This window comes from Acanthaster planci, linkage group LG07, assembly GCF_054643075.1.
Source record: "Acanthaster planci isolate LZ-2023a linkage group LG07, COTS_SCS, whole genome shotgun sequence".
Classification (NCBI taxonomy): domain Eukaryota; kingdom Metazoa; phylum Echinodermata; class Asteroidea; order Valvatida; family Acanthasteridae; genus Acanthaster; species Acanthaster planci.
This window is the reverse complement of record NC_141783.1, coordinates 5,679,505-5,698,711: the sequence shown is the minus strand read 5'-3', so window position 1 is coordinate 5,698,711 and position 19,207 is coordinate 5,679,505. Positions and strand designations below refer to the sequence as shown.

At 45.3% G+C, this 19,207-nt stretch overlaps 3 protein-coding genes across 9 annotated transcripts in view; all 3 read left to right on the top strand.

Annotated features, from left to right (window-relative positions):
* Positions 1-3,833, top strand: part of polg2 (DNA polymerase gamma 2, accessory subunit) — a 35,586-nt gene extending 31,753 nt beyond the window's left edge. For 6 of the 7 annotated variants that reach the window (XM_087139166.1, XM_087139167.1, XM_087139163.1 and 3 more), the window contains 2 exons: positions 2,604-2,700; positions 3,139-3,833. In XM_087139166.1, coding sequence (XP_086995292.1) covers positions 2,604-2,700; positions 3,139-3,198 — 157 coding nt within the window. In that variant the 3' untranslated portion in view covers positions 3,199-3,833. The remainder of the gene's footprint in view (positions 1-2,603; positions 2,701-3,138) is intronic. The other variant, XR_015425951.1, reaches the window with a different exon arrangement.
* Positions 3,834-8,694: 4,861 nt separating this feature from the next.
* On the top strand, positions 8,695-13,290 carry LOC147798589 (uncharacterized). Its single transcript, XM_087139203.1, has 3 exons — positions 8,695-8,856; positions 9,103-12,730; positions 13,214-13,290. The coding sequence occupies exons 2-3, from the start codon at positions 9,274-9,276 to the stop codon at positions 13,288-13,290; spliced, it is 3,534 nt and encodes a 1,177-aa protein (XP_086995329.1). The 5' UTR covers positions 8,695-8,856; positions 9,103-9,273.
* A 365-nt stretch (positions 13,291-13,655) lies between these two features.
* LOC110989997 (uncharacterized) lies at positions 13,656-16,366 on the top strand. Its single transcript, XM_087139517.1, has 2 exons — positions 13,656-16,016; positions 16,263-16,366. Exon 1 carries the CDS (start codon positions 13,724-13,726, stop codon positions 15,719-15,721), a length of 1,998 nt encoding a protein of 665 aa, XP_086995643.1. The 5' UTR covers positions 13,656-13,723; the 3' UTR covers positions 15,722-16,016; positions 16,263-16,366.
* Positions 16,367-19,207: the final 2,841 nt, after the last annotated feature.

Sequence of the window (19,207 nt, the reverse complement as noted above, 5' to 3'; positions counted from 1 at the left end):
CTCACCTGGGCTTCATCATCAATTGAGAAAAGCCAAGACTGTCTCCATCTCAGTCCCGACCTACCTCGGTGCAGAACTCAATCTCCGCAGGGGTATTATCACCCCGACAGCCAATCGCATCACCAACCTCCGAGAGTGCGTATCCCTTTTTCGCTCAACCCAGTCTCCTCCAGCCCTTGCATGGCTTCGTCTCCTCTGGCTGATGGCAAGTATGGTCAACCTAATACTGTAGTGCAGACTTACCATGAGATCTCTTCAGCTTCATCTGCTCTCCTGTTTTCAACCCAAATGGGACCTAATCAGTCGTGGTTCCCTTATCAGACAACGTTCGACACCATCTGCGTTGGTGGTTAGAGGAATGTCACTAAATCACCGGTATACAATTCCTCCGGCCAAAAGTGACCGTAGTAATAACAACCAATGCATCATCTCACGGCTGGAGGGCCTCCCTCTCTCCTCACCAGATCTCGGGAACCGGGCCCCCTGCCTTCCAGGCGAATCACATCAATGTCTTGGAGCTTCAGGTGATATTCCACTTTCTGCTATGCTTCCTACCATACGTCAAAGGAAAGAATGTCCTGGTTCACTCAGACAATTCTACAGCTGTGGCGTACATCAATCACCAAGGTGGCACTCGATCCCCCAAGTTGTGCATTCTTACCTGGGAGACCTGCAGTCAACCTGTAAGCCTTCCGCATCGCCGGCCCCAACAACACAATAGCAAACGCTCTCTCTCCCACAGCAAAATACTCCCGACAGAATGGACTCTCCATCCAGAGGTTGTCAGGCCATACTTCGATCTCTTTGCCTCTCCCACCAACGCCCAACTTCCGACCTTCTGCACAAGATCTCCGAGCCCCCAAGCCTGAGCCAAGGACTCCCTGCAGATCGACTGGTCGGGCATTCTAGAGTACGCCTTTCCACTCATCTCGCTGATCCCAAGGGTTCTCTTCAAAATCTAGCGCGAACACTGCCGGATACTCCTAGTCCCCCTGTTCTGGCCTCGCCAGCCCTGGTTCCCCTGGCTGTCAAGGCTCCATGTTCGTCGACCACTTGTCTATCCACCCACAAAATTTAAGATAGCAGAATACAGCATTTCGCTAGGTGGTGTGAAGAATAGGCTTTGGCTCCAACCGATGCTCCTCTGAATGCCGTCACCGATTTCCTGTTGCACTTATTTGAGTTGGGACTCCAAGTCTCTACGATTAATTATATTATCTAATTATTGGTCAGCCTTGGCTGCTATCCACATTGGTTTTGAGGATGGCTCTGACATCTCCTGCAACCCAGTACTGCACCACCTACTTCGTGGAATGTTCATAGAACATCCTATGAAGAAATTAGTTGCATCTTGGGACTTGAACAAGGTTCTCTGGATGCTGGCCGGTCCTCCCTTCGGACCCTTGAGTAACGCGACCCTCCTGCACGCTAGTACTAAGCTGGCCTTTCTATTAGCGGCAGCTATATTTAGGAGAGGCTGCAAATTACAAGCTCTCTTGTTGGCAGACAGTCATCTGCACTGGGAGCCTCACGGAGTCTGCCTCATCTCCACTGTCGGTTTTCTAACGAAAAACCACACTCCTTCCTTCAAGCCCTTTTTACCTATGATTTCCTCACACTCTGGGGATAATGCTGATAAAATCTGGTGTCCAGTTCGGACCCTGAATTGGTACTTAACCAAAACTAAAGGTCTCAGAAAATCGACAACTCAACTATTCATCACCTCTACAAGTCCACATCGCCCAGCAGCAAGAGACACGATAGCTCGCTGGATGGTCGCAGCCATCAAGTTTGCTAATCCAGATTGGCTCCATAACCTGATGAGCAAGGTAAACACTACATCAGGGCTCACGACGTTAGAGCAGTTTGTACCTCATGGTCTTACTTTTGGGATGTGCCTACTGCAGACATATGTAAAGCTGCATGCTGGGAGTCTCCCTCTACTTTCACATCCTGCTACCTGAGGGACATCCTGCATAACAACTCTGTACATGGCAGGACGGTTCTACTTCCCGCAGCACAAGCTCCGGCAATAAGGGCGAACAACAATGCTCATGAAGAATCCCGTTAGGGTGAGTTCAGTTCTAGCTCCACTTATCATGAGAATCTCTCACTGATATTGTTATATTTACCTGCCAGTGGTTACATGGGCTCTTATCAGTCTAGTTATTGTATGCTCAGTAGCCAACCCCCAACCAGTAATGGTGCCACTCTGCATATATAGTGACTGTTTGGATAGGTAGAACGTTGTAGACTCCTCTCCCACATTAACTGTGTGGGTTGGGTCTACAAGAGAATACCTACCCAAACAGCCCTCTCCCACCCATCCTCCCCACCAGGCTACGACTTTTTAGTCGCTTTTGAAAAGGATGAACATGGCAGCAAGACCACAGTGCATAGTGGGAGGTCACAGAGCATCTTGGATGATAAAGTCTTTTCAGCGAATAGCCATGCATGCATGGGAAATTTGCATTTGTAGTGACTGTTTGGGTAGGTATTCTCTAGTGGACCCAACCCACACAGTTAATGTGGGGGAGGAATATACATGTAAATTTGGTTACCGGCTTTAAATGTAAACAATATTTCTGTTCTTTTTTCTTTAGATTTGATGAAATGGGAATTCCATTTGTTGTCTTGCTCAGTGAAAACACACTGAAGACTGGAATGGTTCGGTTAAGGCACCGAGACACAACAGTAATGGTGAGGAAGTAGATGCTACTTATTCCACCAGATGAAGTTGCTTCGAAATTTTAAGGAACTTTATTTTGTGGGTTATCTCCTAGTAGTGCAGGGCACTTTGAATCTCCTAGTAGTGCAGGGCACTTTGAATCTCCTAGTGGTGCTGGGCACTTTGAATCTCCTAGTGGTGTAGGGCACTTTGAATCTCCGAGTGGTGCAGGGCAATTTGAATCTCCACCGAGGCTGGTTCATACCCATGGACTCCTGATTGTGAAATTATGATTTGTGTTCATGTATATGTACATGCTTACTAGTAAATTTAAGTGCGCTTTAGTCACTATCATTTACATGAAGAACAAAGATACTACCCTATCTCCCAAATATTTGACGGTCACAGCTAAAGCTGTCCTCCTTTTCCCCAAAAGTTGATGTATGTGATATTTTTGTTGTTATTTCCAGCAACAACTGCACATCACTGAGGTGAGGGAAACTTTCCAGAACCACCTTGAGGCAAGTTGAGGGGAGGAATGGTATAGCAATGCCACATCTGGATCAACTTCTGTAATGCAACTCACATGCAAGTTACATTATACATGGCATGATTTGCATCGTTCTGTGCATTTTGCGTATAAATAAATTTGCATGGGATTTGTTATTTACTGTGTAATGACTTAATGAGTTAAGCATGTGAGTAGCAAGGGTATGAAGAATCTACATGTATCATTTTGTATATTATGGGATATTTCTGGGTTTTGTTCCGTTTTTGTACCTGTTTCATTGTCAACTTTTCACTGAGCCTGAAACCCTGTTGAAAAACACTGAAAAAAAACACTGCTATAATCAAAGCCCCTTGAAATCAGGTTTCTTCAAATTACATTCGCATTTATCAAACGAGTAAACTTAACAGTATAAACATACAAAACAGGTTAGGATTGAAGTTTTTGGTTTTTATGAGTTAACATCTAATTCTAGGTTAAATTCTAAATTCCTTAAGTATTTAGAAAAGGTTTTTCAGTACTTCAGTTAATTTCAACGGGGTCCTCATTTGAGCATTCAAAATTTGTGTAAACCAAAGTACATGTATGTTGAAGCCTCCGTGATACAGATTGTCTGAATAAAAGTTACTGAGCAGAGAGGGACCTATGGTAATTTTATGATGTCGGTTTCACTCAGAGGTTAACTTTAAATGTTTAGTGTGGCAAACTTGAATAATTTTGATGACAATCTTAATGGCAATTTGGTTCCTGCTAGTCAATGACAACACTGTTACCAAGTTGGAAATAATTTAGCAAAATATCCGCGAAAGAACGAAGGCGTTCTTGTCCTACTGCTTGTTATATTTGGTGTAATAATCATTCTTTAGTGGTCGTGTTGCCGTGCAAAGATGGCGTCATATATTAAGCGTAAAAGACCTGAAAATTTTCCAAATCTGGCAATCGTGGTGGCATCTAAAAGGGCAGTTGTTCCTCTACCCATAGATGGAGATTCATATCCATATTGGCCCGATTTAGGAGAATATCCTCGAAAGAACGCAGGCAGTCCTTTCCTACTGCTTTCAATTTCTTATGCAATAATTATTCTTTAATGGTCGTGTTCCCGCGTAAAGTGCTTCATATAATGCAGTGTAAAAGACCCGATACTTGTCCAAACCTGGCAATCGTGGTGGCATCAGAAAGGGCGAATGTTTCTTTATCTGTTGATGGAGTTTCATATCAATATTGGCCTGATTTATGAAAATAGCATCGAAAGAAAGCAGGACGTTTTTGTCCTACTGCTTTCTATTTCTTGTGTAATAATTATTCTTTAATGGTCGTGTTGCCGCGAAAAGATGGCTTCATATATTACAGCGTAAAAGACCTGATACTTGTCCAAACCTGGCAACCGCGGTGGCATCGGAAAGGGCGAATGTTCCCCCATCTGTCCATGTAAGTTTAATATCAATATTTTCATGATTTAGCAAAATATTTGCAAAAGAACGCAGGCGTTCTTGTCCTACTTCTTGTTATATTTGGTGTAATAATTATTCTTTAATGGTCATGCTCCCACGCAAAGATCGCTTCATATAGGCCTATTGCAGCGTAAACGATGTAAAAAAATTGTCCAAACCTGGCAATCGTAGTGGTGTCTGAAAGGGCGAATGTTCCCCTACCAATTTCCCTACGGATTTAGGGAAATAGCCTCGAAAGAAGGCAGGACGTTCTTCTCCTACTGCTTTTTATAGTTAGTGTAATAATTATTCTTTAATGATCGTGTTGCCGCCCAAAGACGGCTTCATATGTTGTAGCGTAAACGACCTGAAAATTGTCTAAATCTGGCAATCGTGATGGCATCTGAAAGGGCGAATAATTCTCTATCCAACGATGGAAGTTTCACATCCATATTGGCCTGATTTAAGAAAATGTACCCGAAAGAAGGCAGGTCGTTCTTGTCCTACTGCTTTCTATTTCTTGTGAAATTATTCTCATATCTACGCATTATTGTTCGTGTTGCCGCCGCAAAGGTGGTTTCATATACGGCAGCGTAAAGACGTAAAAATTGTCCAAATCTGCCACTCGTGGTGGCATCTGAAACGGCGAATGTTCCTCACTCGATTGATGGAAGTAAAATATACATTTTGGCCTGATTTAGGAAAATATCTTCATTCTTCACATGTTTACGCATTATTGGTCGTGATATTAAGCCATCTTTGCGCGGGGACACGACCAATATAATACGTAGACATGAGAAGAATTGCGCAAGAAATAGAAAGCAGTAGGAAAAGAACGGCCTGTATTCTATCGAAGATATTTTCTGAAATCCAGCCAATATGGATATGAAACTTACATGGATGGGTTGATGAACATTCGCTCTTTCAGATGCAATCGCCAGATTGGGACAATTTGGAGGTTTTTTACGCTGCAATATATGAGGCCATTTTTTCGCGGGAACACGACCAAAAATGCAGACCTGAGGAGAACTCAACAAAAAACAGCAAGCAGAGGACAAGAACGTGTCTTCTTTCGATAATGTTTTCCAAAATCAGGCGAATATGGATATGATACTTCCATCAATGGATAGAGGAACATTCGCTTTTTCAGATGCCACCTCAACTGCCAGATCTGGACAATTTTCAGGTCTCCAGACTTTGACAGGTTGAGCGTACAAGATGCTGCAAAACTAACCACATTGGCGGCAGGCTCAAAAGCAACCCAACAGTGGTTGGTGACGTAGGGTGTGATCCTGGATAGCATTACACCAAAGCTTAGACATAATACCAAAAATTAGAAACTCCATTTAAAACCCCTTATTTTAAAAAAACGATTAAAGGTTATGGCAGAAGGACGGTTTGACCCAGAGGAAATGCCTCTTTTAAACCGATGACAAAGAGAACAAGACCAGCAAGACTCGCAAGACTGGCAAGAACAATAAGATAGACTGGGACGATGTCTCAGATTCCCAGCACCAAGCAACGACGTTTGCAGAAGGTGAAAGAACGCAAGGAGAAAAATAGATATACCATTAAGCGATATCGCAGAAAATGTAGAAATTTTAAATACTAATTCAGTATTAAGTAACTGTTATAAATTCTTTACAACTCTCGGTAGAGAAGGCGTACCATAAACGCATATGTTTCAGATATGACAGAAATAAAGCGCTTTATTACAAAGCTGTTGGTAGCTTCACAGAAGTATTACTCACAGACAGAAGAACCCCCCCCCCAAAAAAAGTAAAAATGGATACGATCAATGCATTAGATGCTGGTTACAACGGTAGAGATTTTATTTAAATAAATGAATTATGTTTTCGAGACTATGGACTAACAGTAAAACAAAAGCAGAAAGTCTAAATGACATAAAACCAGAAAATATAGAGTGACAAGAATTTCCCCAGAGCCGCCAATCAAGTAAGCGAAACTTTTGAAAACCCTACCCAAGAAAGAGAGGTTGAAACCAAAACCGAAGAGTTAAAATATCAGAGAACTCAGGGGTTTAGACAAAGCGTTAAGAAAATAAAAGAAACTCTTACATTTAACCAGTCTAAAATTACTGAATTAAAACTGAGATAACACAATTCAAAAACAAACCTCACAGGTGCAACTAAGCTGAAGAAAGAGAAGGGAAGGCTTGGCAACATTCACTTTTTGGGGGGTGAGTTTGTTTTGGGCGGATAATTAAAAAATTCATTGGTTAACCTACTAAAAATTGAAAATCAAATGAAATCTGAAGGACCCAACAACACTTTTTTGTTTGAGAGGCCTCAGGGACTTCAGTTGCCTGCCATGGGCTCCAAACTTGTTTGATTTGACACTATTTTCAATGGAGCTTGAATTGGTTCAGTGCACCCCAAAGGGCGCTTTGCGGACCCCAAGCACGGACGTGTATAATAAAATCTGGACTCGCAATGCCCTTAATCAGCTTATAGAGTCATTGAATCCACTCGCAGCCATTTTACCGAGCCGAATACAAAGCTTTCCTGGTAATGCCCGCCTTTGTTCTTCCTGACGTCAATAGTAGGGAGCCAACCCACGCCATTGTATTCGGCTCGGTAAAATGGCGGCTGGTTGGCTTCTTTTTCATACAAAGGCGTTGCAAGTCCAGGTTTTTTTATATACGTCCGTGACCCCAAGTACTTTGGGGTATAAAATCCCATCAGGCCGTCTTGACAGCGTCAGACTGCTCGATCCAACTCACTATGTAGGTACTCTCATGCCCAGATCCTATTGGCGGATCGGCCCATCCAAATCCCATGCAAGTGGCGTAGAGATATTCTCTATGCGCGTCTAAGTCGTGCGTGTCGTTGTCTTTACCTGGAACCGGTACATATCCCCCGTTGTAATAAAAAGCAGTACCCAAACTGTTCGACACGGTGTCTCGCGTTTGTTTAAAAGACCTGGTGGAGTCAATGTTTAAAAAGGCGACAGGTGTCAACAAATGCCCTGTTGTCACATTGGTTATTCAACGGGTTAAATACCGGTACGTCGGATGGAAGCGGTCACGTAGAACAAGATTTTTCGAACGTTAAAGTACAGATGAAATTGAAACAGGGTCGAAACGTAGGGGGTTTTGTCGTTAAGAAAATCCCAACCAACCACACAAGCCGTCGACGCACAGTATACCGGAAAATTGAATGCAATTTGATCAATCGTCAAAGGATCGCTGATCCAGCGGTTTACGGGTTTGTCTGTACTGGTAGTTTATAAGTTGGAACACTCAGCAAAAAATAGTCTTTGTTTACTACGATCGCTGCCGAGTTCTTACTGGCCGAGTTCGGGCGGCTTGTTCCCGTATGTTCGCGAACAGCTCGATTTGTTGTTTGTGGGTCGGCCGCTCAAACGCCGGGAACAAACAACCGGTTATCGCTGGAAGTTAGTGGCAAGCAACATGGCGGCTTCCATGTAAGCTACGTTATTCGAAAGTTAATGTTTGGATGAACTGAATTGTTTTCTATATAAACAGGAACATACATTTCTGTGTAAAATAATTATTGTCAGTTTTGCAAAACTTCTCATTGTCTATGGCTTCGGAAGCCATCTCTCTACTTTTTGCAGCTGTTCAAAAATAAAAATCTCACGAGTTTTTCCGTGTGTTCCTGTAAAACCCTGACGAGGTGGTGGTCTGCGATCCTGTTCCAAGAACAGTGTTCTTGAGTCTGTTCCCGTCGTTCGAGCCGGAGAACAAGAAACCCGTGTCAAGAACAGGCCGCCCGAACTCGACCACTATTACTAATCACGCACAGGAATTATTTTGGATGAATATGAGGTCAACCTGGATTAGATTTGATCAACGTAGCTAGATTGATTCACATTGATTAATGGGTCTAATTTTGGTTCGAAACATACTCCAAATGCGTTGGAATCAGAATGCGATTGGAAAAAAAGTGATATGATTGAGGGTGCCCTACAGGTTGAATGATACAGAGGAAGAAATTTAGATGCAACGGAAGAGGGCGCTTATCATCAAACTGGTTGTCAATGCTTTCTAAATACAACGTTGATTGGTTTGAATTCCGAGCGTATAAGTTTTTAAGTACATTGTTGCAGCAGTGCCGAGTTTTCACGGCCGTCTCGTGAGGGCGCGCTTCATAAAAAGGCCACGCTTAGCGCTAGCGCCTCGGTGTATACAAGTTAACAGAATTCAGAACAGGGTTTCAAATCAGCAATCATCATACATCCTAGGGGGTTCAGAAGTATTCAGTTGGGTAAATTATCATTTGAAATCTTTATTCAGTCAAGGCCATTTTCAAGCAAATAATGGAGCCGTTTATATGGGTTATTTATCTAAAATTTACTATGGGTTATTACGCACAAATCATTGCTGGAATACCAACTCATCTCCCGGCGTGCCTTTTCATTCTATTTAGATTGAAGTCATTAGGAGAGTGTAATGTTAAAAAGATCTTTATTAAACGTGATGTTAATTATCTTTGTTTTCTCTTTACTTGAAGCTCACATATATTCAAGGGAGGGACAGCAACTACATACCGGGAGGGTTTTTTCTTGAATTTCTTCTTAAATGCAATAAACCAGATTGCCAACTAAACTTGGAAAATAGTCTACAGAAAATTGGTCCTTCGAGCCGGATGACATCCAGCTAACTAAGAACTGTCAAGTTCAACATGTCTCTCACTACTGAAACCCAAGCTGAAGAAACCCTACATGTTCGTCGGGGGTGTTATCCGCCACATGTTCCGGATCCCCAGGGACATTATCCACATGTACCAGAAGCCCAAGAGCATTATCCGCCACATTTTCCAGAAACCCAAGGGCGTTATCCGCGACATGTTCCCGAGGCCCATGACCACCATGTCATACAGCCTTCAAGTTTTCCTCATCAACCAAGTGTTTCTCTGCCCAGGCAACCTGCAGATGCTGATGTGCCCGATACAGGACGACCTCCCTCCATGTACAGCGGGACCTCATGTAGCTCCTCAGCAAGATCATCCAAGTCAAAGATCACAAGACGTCTTGCTGAACAGGAATCACGCAGGAAACTGGAGGAGCTCAGGAGGAAGGCGGAAGAGGAAAGAGCGAAAGTCCAGTTCCAAGCCAAGCAGATGGAAATTCAAATCAACTCAGATTTGAGGCGGGCAGAGATAGAACTAGAAACTGAGAGACTGAGACATGAAATTGATGTAATTTATCAGGAAGAAAAAGACCAAACAAAAGTGGGTGGTCACTTAACAGGGCAGGTGGAGTCAGTTAAAGATAGAACCTTTGCTTGGGTAAATGAAGGGGTAAGTACTTCTGAGCCCTCTGTATCCATGTTGGCTGATATTGGTATGAATACCTCTGTCAATCTTAACGCGCACATGCCCGAGCCTGTACCGTTAATGCAGCACAGCATGGCCATCCCCAAGACAAGTGTTAACCCTCGTGAGGCAGCAAGTCAACACACTTCACATGCCATGTCAAGCACATACGTTTCGCACGGGGCGGCAAGCACCTACCTTCCTGGGCCAGCAAGCGCGCACATTTCGCATGTCATGTCAGGCGCATACATTTCACACGGGGCGGCAAGCACTCATCCTCCTGGGATAATAAATGCGCCGGTTTCGTGTGTTATGGCAGACTCGTATGTTTCACACCAGGCAGCAGGCGTACAAGTGGCCAGTTCCTTGCCACAAGTCTTTAACCCAAATGCCTCCGTATTTCTTCCTAACACCGTGTTAGTTCAGTCTTTGCCCACAGTTCGTTTGTTCAGTGACATGCCAGTTTCCAAGTTCTCACCAACCAGTGGTGCATCCGCCATGGAAGGAGTGGGCAGTCAATCCCCAACCCAGCATGGTGCCCCCAGGCAGCAGTCAACCAAGAATGGCAAGGTTCCAGAGCCATCGACCTCAAGAGAGGACACAGACACTTCCAGTGGTGAAGAACAGGGCGAATCAAGTTCCTCCAATGGTGACGACCCATCAGAGAGTGATAAAGGTAGCAAACATTCACACTGTTCTAAGGGATCTTCCAAGGCTAAGGACAAATCCCCAACTCCTGCTGCCAATGCCAGTAAAGGCCCTGTGACGACTTTCGCAGGCCCGTTTGGCTATGGCTTTGGAATTTGGGATAGCCTCCCCAAGTTGGACATCCTTAAGTTCGACAGTGAGCATGATGTTAGGCAGTATGTAACCTTTAGATCTCTATGGGACAGCATCATGAAAGGCCCCATGCATCAACTGCCAGATGCCACCAAATTCACCTACCTACGAAGTCATCTCGGAGGTCGTCCTCTAGCCATTGCCGACCGTAATCTCATCTTGGGAGATGGAGCATATGCGGCGACAATGAAGCAGTTGCATAAGGCATATGGGAATCCAGCACGAATAGTCCAAGGCCTACTCAATCAGCTAGAGGCCCGTCCTGTCCTTGCGTACAATGATTGGTCTGGACTCCGTGACTTCTCAGATGAGCTGGCCACAGCAGTAGAAACAGCTGAAAAATTGGACTTTAGTGATGAGCTTAGGCACCACCGCTATGCCACTGAGCTTGTCAAAAAATTGCCTGAGAGGCTTCACTCAGAATTCCTGTCCAAAATGTGGAATCAAGGCCATGGCATGAGATACACAGTACATGATCTTAATCGATGGTTAAAGAAGAAGACTGGCCCAGCTAGTTTGATCCTCCTAGAAAAGGCAAGCAAGTCAAAGTCCCCTAGGGAGTCTTCACAATGGCGGAGTCAGGGGCAAAAGAAGTCTCCATCCAACCAACCGTATCCATCCAGATCTTACATGGCCAAAGCCAGTCCTCAGTCAGCAGCGACTGCATCAGCAGTCAGAAAGAAGATTGCTACTGAGACCAAGGCCCCGAGTGAAAGCAATGCATCTGCAATGACTCCAGAGAGGATTAGCTGTTTGTATTGCAAAGTCAGAGAATCGGGCCACTACCTCGAAACTTGTCAAAAATTTCAGGGCCTGACAAGAGAACAGAAGTTGCAGTGGTTGAAGACAAACCAACGATGTAAAAAATGTGCAAAGAAACATGAAAAGGAATGTGTGTATCCTAAAAAGTGTAAAGAATGCGAAGGTGACCACCGCACCAGCCTCCACGAACTTTCTGAACCCATAGCTAAGGAAGCAGTAATGTGTTCAGGGGTGGGGCCTAGCCCTAGAGTGGACTACAAGCGTGATGTTTTGATTAAAGTTGTGCCACTTACATTGCATGGGCCTTCAGGTCGCATTGACACCTTTGGCGTGTTGGATGAATGTGCGGAGAGGACGATGGTCCTGCAGTCTGTTGTTGACAAGTTGAATATTCCTGGCCATGAAGAACAACTTTGTATAAGCACTGTGATGGGTGACACCAGCTGGAAGGGAAAATGTGTTGACTTCAAAGTCTCTGCTCGTGGAGACAGTGAAAGGTACGGCATACAGTGTGCTTTCAGCGCCCCAGATGTTCAGCTAGTTGATTACAGTGTGTCTGCAGAGGATCTACAAAACAAGTGGCCTCACTTACGAGGGCTAGCATTGTTTTCGGCCCACAGGGTTCAACCGTCTGTGCTCATCGATGCGGACCATGTCGAACTCACGCTTTCGTCTGAAGTCCGCTGTGGTCCAAAGTGTAGTTCCCCCGTGGCAGTAAACACCTTGTTTGGCTGGACTGTCCTTGGTCACCAAGGTCTCCAAATCCCTGGTAAAACTTTGGAGGGCCGAGGCATTCTGTTCACATCATGTGCTACACAGCAACCGGACCAGCAGCTGCACCAATTGATGGAGCAATTTATGACAGTTGATAAATTACCACGGGTAAATGAAAAGCAGGTAACCCGCTCGAGGATTGACAAGCTTGCCATCAACATGCTGGAAGAGAACACCAGGGAAGTTGAAGTTGATGGGGTGAAGCGGCTTGAAACTCCACTCTTGTGGAAGCCTAACCACAAGAAACCTTCCAGTCTCCCACAAGCAGTATTGGCATTGGCCCGCTCAAACCAGAGGAAGATTGAGGGAAACTCAGAGTTGGCAGATTATTGTCGCACGTACATCCGGAAACTCCAAGACCAGAAACAGGTCAGGGTTCTTGGACCGGTGGATGACTTGACGGCAGACCAACTACGAGGTTGGTATATTCCATGTCATGTTGTACAAAGTAGTGGGAAAAAGCGTCCACACCTTGGGTCCATCTCTGTTGGATGTTCTCTTACGATTTCGTCAGGGTCGAGTGGCGGTTTCAGGAGATATAACCGCCATGTTTCATCAAGTTAGACTCCGACCGGAAGAGCGACCAATGTTTCGGTTCCTTTGGAAAGATGAGCATCTTGACAAATGGGTTGTCATAGAGTGGTTGGTGCTTCCATTCGGGGCTGCATGTAGTCCGTGCTGTGCAACATTTGCCCTTCAGAAAGCTGCTGTGGACCGGGTAGACCAGTATCCACGAGTCCAGTCTACAATAGAGAAAGAGACCTACGTAGACAACCAGCTGGCAAGTCGAGACACTGAAGAAGAGGCTATCCAACTTGTCCAGAGCACACGCAAATGTTTACAAGAAGTAGGATTCCAGATGGTGAAGTATGTGAGTAGTCACCCCACAGTACTTGAGAGTCTTCCCAATGAGGCTTGTTCGACTCGTCAGGTACAATCGTTGTCACTGGACCCACAGGGGGGCGATCCAGAGCCAGCTCTTGGGCTATGCTGGGACTGGAAGAGTGATGAGCTGTATCACCCAGCCAGGGTTCCAGAACACAATGTGCTGACTAAGCGCATAGTCCTCAGGGCCCTTGCAAGTCAATTTGAACCGTTGGGGGACATTGCACCCTTCACAGCTAGAGCCAAGTTGCTTGTTCGTGATTTGTGGTTAGAAAAGCTGGATTGGGACCAGAGGGTAACTGATCCTGGTTTAACTCAGAGATGGGAAGAGTGGTGCACGGAGTTGGAGTATATCCCACAGATACGGTTGTCACGGTGTTATACACCACCGTCTGTTGAGACAGCCAAGGCGAAGAGGTCCTTACATGTCTTTTGTGATGCTTCAGAAAAGTTGTATGGGGCAGTTGCCTACTTACGTACCACTGACAGCGTTGGGGAGATCCACACAAGCTTTGTGTTAGCCAAATGTCGGGTAGCACCAAAGCGTCTGCTATCTATGCCACGTCTTGAGCTAATGGCGGCTCTCCTTGGTGCCCAACTCGCGCAAGTTGTCCTAGAGGCTCTTACAATTGATGTTGAGTATACTCTGATGTGGAGCGACTCCACCACTGTACTCAGTTGGGTTCAGTCAGAGTCATGCAGGTTCAAGGTTTTCGTTGGAACTCGTGTAGCCGAGATACAAACATTGTCTGAGGGTATGGAGTGGCGCTATGTTCGAAGTGAGGATAACCCTGCTGACGATGTCACCCGCGGCTTACCAGTTTCCAAATTAGGGAAAGGCTCCAGATGGACTGATGGCCCAGGGTGGCTTCATGACCCTCAAGAGGAGTGGCAGAAGGACAGTGCATGTATCTTGGCACAAACTCGTGTCAACTCTATCGTTGAACAAAATGAAATCAAGAGTGTCTTCTGTGGTCTCACAGTGCCTACCTCAGAGGTTGATGTTGACTTTACAGCCTTTTCAAGTTGGACAGAATTGGTCAGTGCAGTTGGAAGGCAGCTGTACCCAGACGATCAGTTGCTGGATGGTATTCTAACTCCAGAACAAACCCAGGAGGTGGAGATTTTGTTGCTTCGAAAGGCACAGAGCGAGACCTTTAAGGAGGAAGTTGGTGCTCTTTTGTCCAATAGGGAGCTGTCTCGAAATAGTCGTCTTCTTGAGTTGGCACCGGAGCTTGACCCAGTTAACAAGCTGATTAGAGTTGGAGGTCGCTTAAGGAAGGCTTCCTCAACAGACACTGCTTTGGTTGAGCCCCATCCAGTTGTTCTTGACCCACACCATCCTGTCACAAAACTCCTGATAAAGGATGCTGATGCCTATTTTAGTCATCAGGCTGGTACTGATCAAGTGTTCGCCCATTTGCGGCGCCGGTTTTGGATCTTGCGGGGGCGCAGTATGGTAAAGGGAATCTTGCATGCTTGCCCAGAATGCCGTCGCTGGCGAGGGACGCCCAGGGTGCCCCGCATGGAAGATCTTCCAGAATGCAAGCTGCGGCTGGAAAAGCCACCCTTCTACTCTACAGGAGTAGACTGTTTTGGGCCCCTGACAGTTAAAATTGGGCGGCGACAGGAAAAACGATGGGGGCTACTCTTCAAATGCATGACCACCCGAGCAGTGCACCTCGATATTCTAGAAAGTCTGGATGCCGATCACTTCTTGATGGCCTACAGGCGCTTCGCCTCTCGCAGAGGAGTTCCCTTTGAACTTCTTAGCGACTGTGGAACAAATTTCAAGGGGGCCAATACAGAAATCGAGCAGACTTTAAAGGCAATGGAGCTGGATATTGTGCAGCGACTTGCCAAGTACAAGGTCAAATTCAAATTTAACCCCCCCCCCAATGCGCCCCATTTTGGGGGTACTTGGGAGCGGGAAGTCAGATCAGCCAAAGGAGCTTTAAAGGCAGTACTTGGAGATAGGACCGTAACTGACGCAGTTCTTCGCACAGTGCTAGTGGAGGTTGAGGGTATCCTCAATTCAAAACCTCTGGGATACGCCTCCTCTGAGATTGCTGACGTGGATCCAGTAACTCCAAACATGCTCCTTATGGGGCGATGGGATCCAGCACTTCCGATGGTGGTCTATGACGAGAGAGAGCTGAAGGGTCGCAGGAATTGGTGGCACAGTCAAGTACTAGCCGATCAGTTTTGGCGTCACTTTGTTAGGTCCTATCTTCCTAACCTGCAAACCCGCCAGAAATGGCAAAAGGAAGAGGAAAACCTGTCGGAGGGAGATGTTGTGATGATAGCAGATCCCCAGCTCCCAAGGTCTCAGTGGCCAGTGGGGACGATTACACAAGTGTTTCCTGGTGATGACCAGAGAGTGAGGGTAGTCAGTGTTCGAGTCAACGACCGAGAGTACAAACGCCCAGTGGCCCGGCTGGTGCGACTGGCAAAGTATGATGAGGGTGATACTCCTGGTTTGGCCAATCTGTTACTAACCCAAACTCTCATTCCCTTTAGACTTTGTGGCACGAGGAACTGCTTGCTTGAGTAAGAATAAAAAAAAAACTGTGTTCTCATCGCAACTGCGTTCTTCAACTTTTTATCGTTTCAACTGAAGTGTTACGTTTTTGCCGTTGCCTTAACAGTTAGCAAATTTCTTGGTGAAATTTGGGGGCGGCCATGTTGCAGCAGTGCCGAGTTTTCACGGCCGTCTCGTGAGGGCGCGCTTCATAAAAAGGCCACGCTTAGCGCTAGCGCCTCAGTGTATACAAGTTAACAGAATTCAGAACAGGGTTTCAAATCAGCAATCATCATACATCCTAGGGGGTTCAGAAGTATTCAGTTGGGTAAATTATCATTTGAAATCTTTATTCAGTCAAGGCCATTTTCAAGCAAATAATGGAGCCGTTTATATGGGTTATTTATCTAAAATTTACTATGGGTTATTACGCACAAATCATTGCTGGAATACCAACTCATCTCCCGGCGTGCCTTTTCATTCTATTTAGATTGAAGTCATTAGGAGAGTGTAATGTTAAAAAGATCTTTATTAAACGTGCTGTTAATTATCTTTGTTTTCTCTTTACTTGAAGCTCACATATATTCAAGGGAGGGACAGCAACTACATACCGGGAGGGTTTTTTCTTGAATTTCTTCTTAAATGCAATAAACCAGATTGCCAACTAAACTTGGAAAATAGTCTACATACATCGAGACTTAAACTTATAGTTACAATTATGGTGACGGGCGTAATATCTTAGATTGCTGTTTGGTAAAGGATTCTCAAAACTACTCAATTTATCTAAAGACAGGATAGTTCCAAACGTTATTTACAAAGGGAAAATAAACGTAAACCCTTTTGGGGAGCTCTGGATACACTGTCACGAGATAAACATGTATTATAATAATTATAACGATCAGCCTTCAGACATGTTTTGCTCTATAACAGACCCGGGTAATATGGCAAAAGCAGTTAAAAACGAAAAAAATAACAAGTTTCACTTTTTCCGTGAGAAACGACAAGGGAAAAGTCATTAACAATAAAGGAACTGGAATTTCGATCGAGTTAGAAATCGCTACCCGGCCTAAAGGCTAAAAATCACTAAGCAAACATAAGGCCTGAAACTTGCTACACAAAAATTTTAAGCAAAAATATTTTTAAAAGCGTATAATTAGAAAGAAACTATGAGTTCTAAACCCTCAGAAATTGTAAGGCTTTACCCCAATCTGCCGGGCCCCCAAGGGGTACAAAGCGGGGTGTGAAGAAGAAACAGAGGAAAAATACACAGAAGAAAACCAAACAAAGTTTTATAGACTCAAAAAAATCGAAGATACCAAAGCTCAGATTTGGGTGGAGAGAAACGTGAGAGAAACTCAGTACATACAAAAAATCAAGCGGTTATTGACCGCGGCTTGCTACGTAGAATACGGAGTCGAAACATTTATAGTATGGCGTCGGTAGCTGTGGGCATACCGCTGTGTTGGGTTTGGTGTCGGTACCCGTGGGTTTATTGGTGGAAAGTCTCGCCCTCGGAGCGTTTCGTGGGTATATGCTTTGTCAAAATACGCAAGTAAACGAAAACGATTGCTTAACAGGTCCAAACAACACGACAAAATCCGAGTACTATGGCCGACGCTAAACTTAACACGATCGACGAAAACACACCCCACGCCATTAATGACGGTGATATTTCTCACGAAGAATTTGTGTTAATTACCTCTGAGCTCCGAATATTTAACAAACTCAAAGAAAAAGTTAGATCAGCCCTTCCCAGCGCCCTTTTTGGGTGCAGACTAGCGAATGCTCGCCAGCGCATGTCGCCTGTGCGGTGCACCGGTCGCATATTTTTTTTCCTGGGAAGGGTTATAAGGGCAATTATCATGGGCGTGGTTAACTTCAAGCCCGATCAATTTAGTGGACACTTAGGGCGTTTACGACGGATGAGGCTTAGCCTTCACAGATTCAAGCCATTTGAGGAGACTCCAACCATGCTGACTGGTACCATAAAGCCAAAGACTAAGCCGAAGCCACCAGTTTTGTAAACGCCCTTAGAAACTTTAATGTCAAGGTAAACGTAGGGCTTCAGTCTTCTATACTAAAATTTTCGCAAGGGCCCATGGCCGCCGCCAATTTGCCCGGTTCGCTGCTCCCGAACCGCACTTCTGTCGCGTCCGTCCATTGGCCCGCCCGTCGGTCGTCATGAGACGCTCTTTGCCATTGGGCGCGGGCGTGCGCCATCTTGCCCGGATGGGATCGATCCACTGATCTGTGCTGTACTGCCAGTAAAGTAGAGATCAGTGAACCGATCGCCCTCCCGAACCGTGCCTGTGTCGCGTTCGTCCATTGGCCGTATGGAACGGTCTTTGCCATTGGGCGTGTGTGCGATGGTCCCGATGCGGGTCTTCCTGCGGTTTAGCCGAGTACCGGCGGCGAGGCGGCGCTCTGTGGTGGCGTGCGTTGGTTCCCCGACAGTTCCCTTATTTTGCCTTTTGGTGTTGATGTAGTACCCGCTGCGACATTCCGGCCCGATTGGTCCCCGGGAATTTGCTGAATATTCACGCCAGGTCCACGCTGTCCCCACTATTCTTGTATCACGTTGTAGTGTTTGTCGCTGGGCAACGTGGTACCATTTGCGACCTTCCTGTTAGATTGGTGAAATCCAACAGGAAATGTGAATATTCACAATCTATTCCTTGGTCCCGCATTGCTTTATCCGTGCTTTTTCGTGTAAGCCCGTGACGATGCTGTACCAGCGGCAGTCCATGTCCGTCCCAAGGTCACGGACGTATATAATAAAATCTGGACTCGCAACGCCCCTAATCAGCTTATAGAGTCGAATACAAAGCTTTCCTGGCAATGTCCGCCTTTGTTCTTCCTGACGTTAATAGAAGGGCGCCAACCCACGCTTTTGTATTCGGCTCGGTAAAATGGCCACTGGTTGGCTTCTTTTTCATGCAAAGGCATTGCAAGTCTAGCTTCTTATATACGTCCGTGTGAAAGGTGCCGGCGCCACAGACGATCTCAGGTTACCAGTCAGCTGACGGCAGGCCGGCTAATCCCATTGTCAACATATCACTGCCACATGCTTGCGTGTTCATGAGGTGCTTGGTCATTACTAGAAAATAGTAACAGATATACATGTACGACAATCCCAAACATGCACATTGCTTTTAACCCACCCTGATTTTCACTGAGAGCTGGGTATGTTCCTAAGAGGATTCTGAAGTAACGTCCAATGAATAGTAAGCCAAGACAAACACTTTGATGTAACAAAAATACAACGTAGGGCCCTGCTCTTCAGATCTAAGGCCTGAGGAACTGATATTCCCAATACAAGTAAGTATCGGCCAGGCCACATTTTCACTTTCATCTCAACAAAATAAGACTAATGAACATTAATACACCCCTAATGATGAACGTCAATGTGAGCACTCATTGTAACTTACATTGTACATGTACATAGTGCAAGTAATAATAAACAGTAAATATTTGAAACCGTGACTATCAACGATTAATCAGGACGAACTCGGAAGCCCA